Here is a 7,500-nt window from a genome sequence, read left to right as displayed (position 1 = left end):
AGCCTAACTTCCAGGCTCATTCCAGTTTTGGAAGGGCTCCAAGAAAAAGTTACATTTTGCTTAAAACAACAACATATTTCCATGTGCAACACTGCAGAATGATCCAGCTACCTGAAAAATGGGGTGAAGCCTCATACAGCGGAGGAGTGATGCAGCACTCGGTCCAAACAGCAAGGGAACGTGGGAGCTTCAGCATGAACAAATAGGCTGCTGCCCAGCCCTCTCCTCACAAGGGCTGTGTAAACCTCACTGAAAACCCTCTCAGTCCAAAAGTTAGGATCACAGTAGGATCACATTCCTAGCACCTATGTCAAAGCTTCAGAAGTTTCGTGCTTACATCACAGAAATAATGCTTACAGATATTTTCAGACTATTATCCCAAAACACATGTAACTGGGAATGTAATTTGCTCTATTATCAGTGTTAGGTTCCTCTAGAAAAAAACTCCACATACTTTACTAAGTCCAACATTATGGTATTTCTTCTCCATTATTTTCTTCACTGGTTCCTCCTCCTTGAAAGTAATGAAGCAGAATCCACGCCTTTTGTTAGTTTTGTTGTCCATGGGGAGCTCTATAGATTCGACCTGGCAGAAGACAGTTATTTTATCTATTATCTTGCCATTCATGGTGTTTTGACATGTTATTTTAGCAGCTCAAATCACTTAACTGAACTTACTGAAACTTGAATACGATAATGCGCTTGCTTCATAGGGCTTTACACTCATTGACATCACTAGAAGCCATGTTCCTATTGTGCAAAAGATCTTTTTCCTCAAACGCATACCACTGTTTTCCCACTCAGGAACTCTTACAAAACAGGGTTCATAAACCATGGTTTAACTGTGCTGGACAAGTATTCTCAGTTTGACTTTCAGTTTTAGCTCGATTAACACTGAGGTAACTAGGTATTTCAAACCCTGAGCAGACCTAAATTTTCAAAGTTCCTACTAAGCAGATTTAACTTCGAGCAAGTTCAGAGTTCTATTTATCCATAACGCTGCTACAGCTACACGTTAGGACCAATTTTTGTCACTTAAACCCCAGACCGCAAACACATTAGAGGGAAGTTTTCCCTACATACGGTACCCAGGATTTCAGCTTTACTGAATGACAGTTAAAGTCTTCAGGGCAAAGCAAACCATCTGCAAGGTAGTAAGATGGCAGGGAATTCAGTTATCGGTCCCTGCCAACTGAACTGCTGTCAGGACCTGATACTGACAACATCCGTGAACTAATACAGCAAAAGCAGCCAACTTCAAGCCCATACAGGTTTAGCCTAGTTCATTCGTACCAACAAAACCTGGGGACACAGAGACAATACGCAGCTGCACAGAACTTATGCAAGCTGTCTGAATCCATGCCCCAGCAGGTAGGTTAGTTAGGGTGGCTGAAGAGCAGCTCACCCAGCTGTACAAAGCAGCATCCTCAGAAAGGCTGCCCCCCACCAAACCCCAGTCAAGACCATCAGGCATCCCATGAATCACTTCCTGAATCTCTGACATATATCAATCCTTTTTCCATTAACCCAATTTATATTGCCAACAGATGCAAATCAAAGCCTTTAATTAAGCCTCTGCTCACAAACACTTCTGAATACTTAATAACATGGAGCTATATTGGCCATTAAGCTTATGGTAGCTTCAGTACAGGTTGAGTATGAGGGCTTTCTTATTAAATGGATGAAGAAGGCACAAGTTCTACACATCGAAGCAGATATTTCAGTTTTGTCACATACCTCGCCAAAACCTCCAAAATATTCCCTTATTTTCTCTTCAGGGGTGTCTGGAGATAAGCCTCCAACAAAAATCTTCTTAACAGGTTCTTTTGTTTTCATGGCTTTAGCTCTTTTAGGATCAATGACTTTTCCATTTAGCTTGTGTTCTTTCTGGTCCATGACCTGTGGAAAGTTAAAACAAGTGTCAGGATCTTAACTGCAATTCAAGCTAAATATTTCGCTGGTGTTCAAGTAAGGACCAGTTACTTTAAACTGACAGCATTAACAAAACCAAGCATGATCTCAATACTTTTATTACACTCATCATTTGTTGCATGAAACCAAACAGTCCTATCATTTTGATCACTACTCACTGACTACGTAGACAGTCTACCAAAACCTTTCAAGAATCATCTGGAACCATCTGTCACGCCAAGGAAATATGGACATAACATTTCTAAGGAAACAGTCTACGATCCCCTCCTCAAGCCTCCAAAAAAGAAAGGAGGGCTTTATATGTGGCTTATATATCACCAAGGAACACTGAAGGCAAAACTTTCTACCATTTTAGGTTAATAGCTCATTTTTGCTTGGGTAAAGCCCTAATCTATCAAAGCCAGTACTAGTCCCAGGGCCAGCAGTGCACTGTTCCAGTTCTGGACCTTAGAGGCCTGATGGCTTTGCAAATTCCATCTTTCACAATCGCTGGCAGCTAACATATCTATATACAGAATTATTGGAGAACGCAAGTCCCAAAATGTTCTTATACACTCCCTTGCAAGTATCCAAGGCCACCCTTTGGGAACTGCTGATGCTCTTAGCCACCGCATTTTGAGTAAGGTGGTTAAGGAGACAGAGAAAAGACTTTTCAATAAGCATCATCTTAAGTTTGTTGCATGGCAAAACCACCTTTAGCAGATTATGTACAAACAGCTACACAAACAAGCATCTGCCTAGAATTTTTGCTGCCTAGAATTTAGCACGTTGATTAGTTACAGTAACACTACCTTATCTACGCTCTCCGATTCTTTAAAGAGTACAAAGCCGAAGCCTCTTGATCGCCCAGTGATGGGATCTAGCTTCAGAGTGCAGTCTACGACTTCACCAAATTTAGAGAAATAGTCCTTCAGATCTTTCTTTGTAGTGTCCCAGCTAAGGCCGCCAATAAACATTTTCCTGTTAAGACAAGATGGTTAATCCGTTAGTGCTTCTTACCCTAAAAGCCTGTACTGTTGAGCCTTATGAGCTCAGTTACGTAATCTAAGGAATAGCAAAGTTTTATCAGCGACACTCCACGCACACATAGCAAGGCCTGCACTTTCCCAGAAGTTACTTACATGATCCTGGCCAGATTAGATATGGGCTTACACGCATGCAAAAGTGTTGCACCATCTTCTGCTGCAGTTATCTATTTTGCTGGCCCAAGAAACCACAAACAGCGATATCAAGATATGTATTATTTCCTTGCATCCCCACCACTACAGATTCACAGGCTTAAATCTATTTAGTTATCTGCAGAGCGCCCACACAGCTGTTTTTGAAACAGACACTGGCAGAGTAGAGTTATAAGGCAGTGCAGTTACAGATGAGCATTTACATACTAGCCTGAATTGGACGTATCTTAGTACTAGCAAACTGGAATCAAAATAAATCCCATGAGTAACAACAGCTTAAAAATAAAAAATAAAAAAAATAGTAGAGTATAGGATGCTCAAAACTAATTTTCCTCCCCCAAACCTGGCCTAATCCAGTACAAACACCACAAAAAGTTCCAAAATTGTCCGTATACAGGACTAGTGTTGTTGATGAAGTTGGTACAGTAACTATCTCTAACCATGACTTTAAATTATAAGAGCACCCTGGAAGTTTGAAATTTAATCATGACCATTCCATAACATCAGTAAGGCTGTGCCTCAAAAGGGAACACTTCATGGTTTGCATCAACCTGAAGCCAAGCAAACAAGCACGTGAAAGGAATAATCCTAGTTATCCAACCACTGGGTCATGCACCCATTCAAAAGACTCATTTTGAGATGATCTCTTCTAATACCAAGAAGGAAGATTTTACAACAGGCTCAAAACAAAAAAGTAAGATCCATTAAGATCTTCAAGAATGCTTCCTATAAACCTTCTCCATTTTAACCGTTCCAACTTATTCCACAATTGTACATATTCTTTYGGGAAAATCTGAGAAGCCTTAGTAACATGGTTCAAACTCCTTCACTTTCTACTTATATATTCCTGCACTAATCRCACTGGGCTTCACATGCCAAACTTTCTCAAATCAAAGCTGCACATATGAACTAATTCCGGGCTTTGYTGAATTAGTTGCAACCTTAAGAGAACAAGAACATATGGCTTCTGAAACATCTATCCTCTGTATGGGTGAGGGGGTGCAGAAGCTTCACCCATTTCTACAAGAAGTTTTAAAAAAAAAAAAACAAAAAAACCACACACAGAAGGGGCACCAATTCCCCATTCTGTTATATATCTTTCCCATTAGCTCCAGCTCGTTGCTCAGCACAGTGCCAAAAGTCTGTTCTAGCATGACATCTTATTGTTTTCAGGACCAACGGGAAAAAATTGGTTCATGCTGGTAACACAGCAGCCTCATACTAGTAGGGCTAGTAATTCAAAAGACGCTTTATATCCATGCATTTACCAGTAGTACTCAATCCGATTTTGTTTTGTCTGAAAAAAGAAAAAAAAAAACAGAAGACAGCATCATATTTATGACACATGGGAGATACTGATACTCTAGTGGTTACTGCAGAAGGTGCACTTGCTGCGTGATATATCTAACACCTGCTTTACAGTTATCAACAAACAATTCACCTGACCACACAAAGACCTACTTTGTATCCCTACACGCACAACAGACCCAGCACACACATTTGAAATGGACAGTTTTCTGCAGAGTTTTCTACCAGTGTGCAATAGCTGCTCTGGAACTGCATTCACAGATCGAGTACAACATGATTACTGCAGCTTACCACCGCAGCAACAAAGCAAAAGACTACTGCTACTTTGCAAAACTGAGGCCAGATCAAGGCTACAACACAGTGTGAGCACACAAACAACTTACGTGCAATGTCACTGTGCTATCTAACACTTGTAAAATAGTAAACTATTTTACTTTGTAAAAACACTTCTCGAACTACAGTTTGGCTGGTATGTCATACGACCACATATATTTTGCCGTAATAGTTTACCAGAAGCATACTGGCAAAGCTTTCCAACTATGGACTTGCCTAAACAGAACATACACACTACTGCAATTAATAGCTTCAGCCTTCCTCCACCAAGCTGATCAGGAAGCTTCCTAGTAGTTGCCAACATATGGATTCCTGAAGTCCACAGTTCACACCAAGGAAGACCTGAGGTTATGAGAACTTGCGCACTTGTTTTTGTTGAAGACTGCCTCTGATTCCTACTGCAAAGGAAACGTGAAAGCACTGGCATTCAGCAACTATTTAGGATGTGCTGTTTTCCCTCTACTACAAAGAGGGCTATCCAAATACTTCATTTCTTAAATAGCATTAACAATAAAATGCACTAAGTCAAAAAACTCTCTATCATCAGCTAAAAGACTAAACTAAGCCACAAATCACTTATGTTACAATGTAATCAGTGCCCAATGTCACTGCACCACTCAATGACAACTTTTTCTAGGCTATGTTGATTCAAAAGAAAAAAAGAAAAAAAGCATTTCCTAATGAAAATACTTGAATAAGTATGTATTTAAGAGCAAAAGGTAAAACAAATATGAGAATTGCAAAGGTACTTAAAACCATTAAGAACAGGCCAAAAGCAAACAAAAGTTATTTGATGTTTTCACTAACACCAGCAAAACACTCTTCAAACAAGAAAGGTTCTTGCCGTCTCCCTGCTCTCAGCAATATCACAGGTTACTACAAAAGCAGGAAGGTTTCCCAGCAGGTCTCCACAGGACAGAGTCAACCTTCACCTGGCAAGCCCCTCTCCCTGCTCTGCCCACCAACGAGGGCATCTCCCCAGAGAGAAGATCTATTTCAAATCACCCTCTGAAGCCTTACACAAAAGAAAAGAGGACTTCTTCAACTTCTGACTGTACCAACAGCCACAAACAGTAAAGCTCGGCTGCAGGGAATCCTTGTTTAACATGCTAAAAACAAAGGGAGTTAAAAAGACTACTGGCAGCAAGGGAGGACCACCAAATAACCAATATGAAAACAGAAAGGAACTCAGGATTTTTGCAAAGTACAGTCAAAGCATTCATCTTCTCAGCATTTCGGAAATACTGAACCCCAACTGCAAATAGACAACAGCAAGAAAATGTATCCAGGCATAACTAGCTAATCTTCTTTGCTTTTATTTTCTCCCTTGATCAAAAACGCATCTGCAATATTAATTCCTTACCAGCCAGACAGGAGACAGCATACAGCAGCAGTCTGTCCTGTCACCAGATTTATTATAACTGATTTTTATGTACTGCATGAAAGATATTCTCTGCCCCATGCCAAGCACCCGGCAGAGATCTTCAGAAGACGAAGAGCTGCCATTGCAGTGAATTTTAACTTCAGCAGTTATCTAAAACAATCGTCCTCACAGCAAGTCCCATAAGATCAGTCTTTCTGACAAGCACATTTCTACCTATGGTGAGCTGGAGCACAGAGAAACAAAAGTTATATTGCCAAGAAAAATGGGTTCCTTCTACTTAGGACTCGAAGCGCAGACACAGTTTAGGCTAGAAAGAAGTCAAGCTGCGTCACACCCCTCACTGAGGCGCAACTGACACACCTATTTTTCCAACATAGGGCAACACTAAAAAAGAGTGCATCACTAGAACGCAGCGACATGAAATTACATGGTATTTTAACGTGCAACACACATTGCGTTGTTAATTTTTAAGAAACGACATCCCCAAAAGACTTTTTGCAGTTGGGCATGCATCAGAGCAGATCTACACTTCCGGACTAGTCACCGTAAACTGTCCTGGGAGTAAGGCTGACAAGAGCCCCAGCCATGAAACTCTCCCCTCTGGACAGCATCTTTCTGCACTCCGGGACAGCACAGCTCCTGGTAATTCCAAAACAAAACCTGAGCGCAGTCCTACCGCCAGTTCCCCGAAGTGCTGAACAACAAACTCGATACCAGTCTGACCAGGAACACGTTAGCTCCGTAATTTGTTTTTACGCTCAAAAGCCCCTACGTGACTCGCCAGCTACCTACGGAGCACACCGGGGTGAGCGCCTCAACAGCCCCACAGCGGGCCGCGCCGGGCGGGCAGGGCTGGCTCCGGGCAGGCACCGGCCGCCGCCGCGCCTGCCCCCAGCCCCGCGCATTTCGGTTTCGGTAACCACGGCCCGAACTCCGAAATACACCAAAAAAAACAATCAAAAAAAAAAAAAAAAAGAGCAGAGCGGGGAGCTCCGAGCCGAGCGGCGCACCGCGGCGGCGCCGGGGCAGAGCAGGGGCCGCCCCCGCAGCCCGGCCCGGTACGTGACGTCGCCGCGGCGCCAAGTAAACAAACGGGGTCGCGAGCCGCGCCGCCAACGGCCGCGCCACCAACGGCCGCGCAGGGAGGAGCAAACGCCGCGGGCGCGGAGCGGGCAGAGGGGCCGCCCGTCCCCGCGGGACGCGCCGAGGAGACAAAAGCCGCAGGGCGCCCCGCGCCGCCGCCGCTCACCCCTCGTCCTCCTCGTTCTTGCTCGCGTCGATCTTGGCTCCCTCCGACTCGATCCCGCCGCCGCCGCCACCGCCGCTCCCGTCGGCGCCCCCCGCGCCGGCCGCCGCCGCCAGCCC

The 7,500-nt window shown here is 43.6% G+C and overlaps 1 protein-coding gene across 8 annotated transcripts in view; it reads right to left on the bottom strand.

The window, feature by feature from the left end:
- The window catches only part of HNRNPD (heterogeneous nuclear ribonucleoprotein D), an 11,555-nt gene that overhangs the window by 3,394 nt on the left and 661 nt on the right, over positions 1–7,500 (bottom strand). For 4 of the 8 annotated variants that reach the window (XR_003253941.1, XR_003253942.1, XR_003253943.1 and 1 more), the window contains exons 1-5: positions 6,115–6,150; positions 4,379–4,407; positions 2,724–2,892; positions 1,738–1,899; positions 455–586 (exon numbers count right to left, since the gene is read on the bottom strand). Coding sequence is in view for 1 of the 8 variants with exons in the window: in XM_026068478.1 (XP_025924263.1) it covers positions 455–586; positions 1,738–1,899; positions 2,724–2,892; positions 4,379–4,407; positions 6,115–6,135 (513 nt within the window). In the remaining 7 variants the exon portion in view is untranslated. Of the gene's footprint in view, positions 1–454; positions 587–1,737; positions 1,900–2,723; positions 2,893–3,053; positions 3,293–4,378; positions 4,408–6,114; positions 6,151–6,927; positions 7,056–7,384; positions 7,490–7,500 lie in introns of those variants that run through there. The other 4 variants (XR_003253948.1, XR_003253944.1, XR_003253946.1 and 1 more) reach the window with 4 other exon arrangements.

This window comes from Apteryx rowi, unplaced genomic scaffold (genome assembly GCF_003343035.1).
Source record: "Apteryx rowi isolate R43461 unplaced genomic scaffold, aptRow1 scaffold_270, whole genome shotgun sequence".
Lineage (NCBI taxonomy): Eukaryota > Metazoa > Chordata > Aves > Apterygiformes > Apterygidae > Apteryx > Apteryx rowi.
This window is presented reverse-complemented; position numbering and strand designations above follow the sequence as displayed.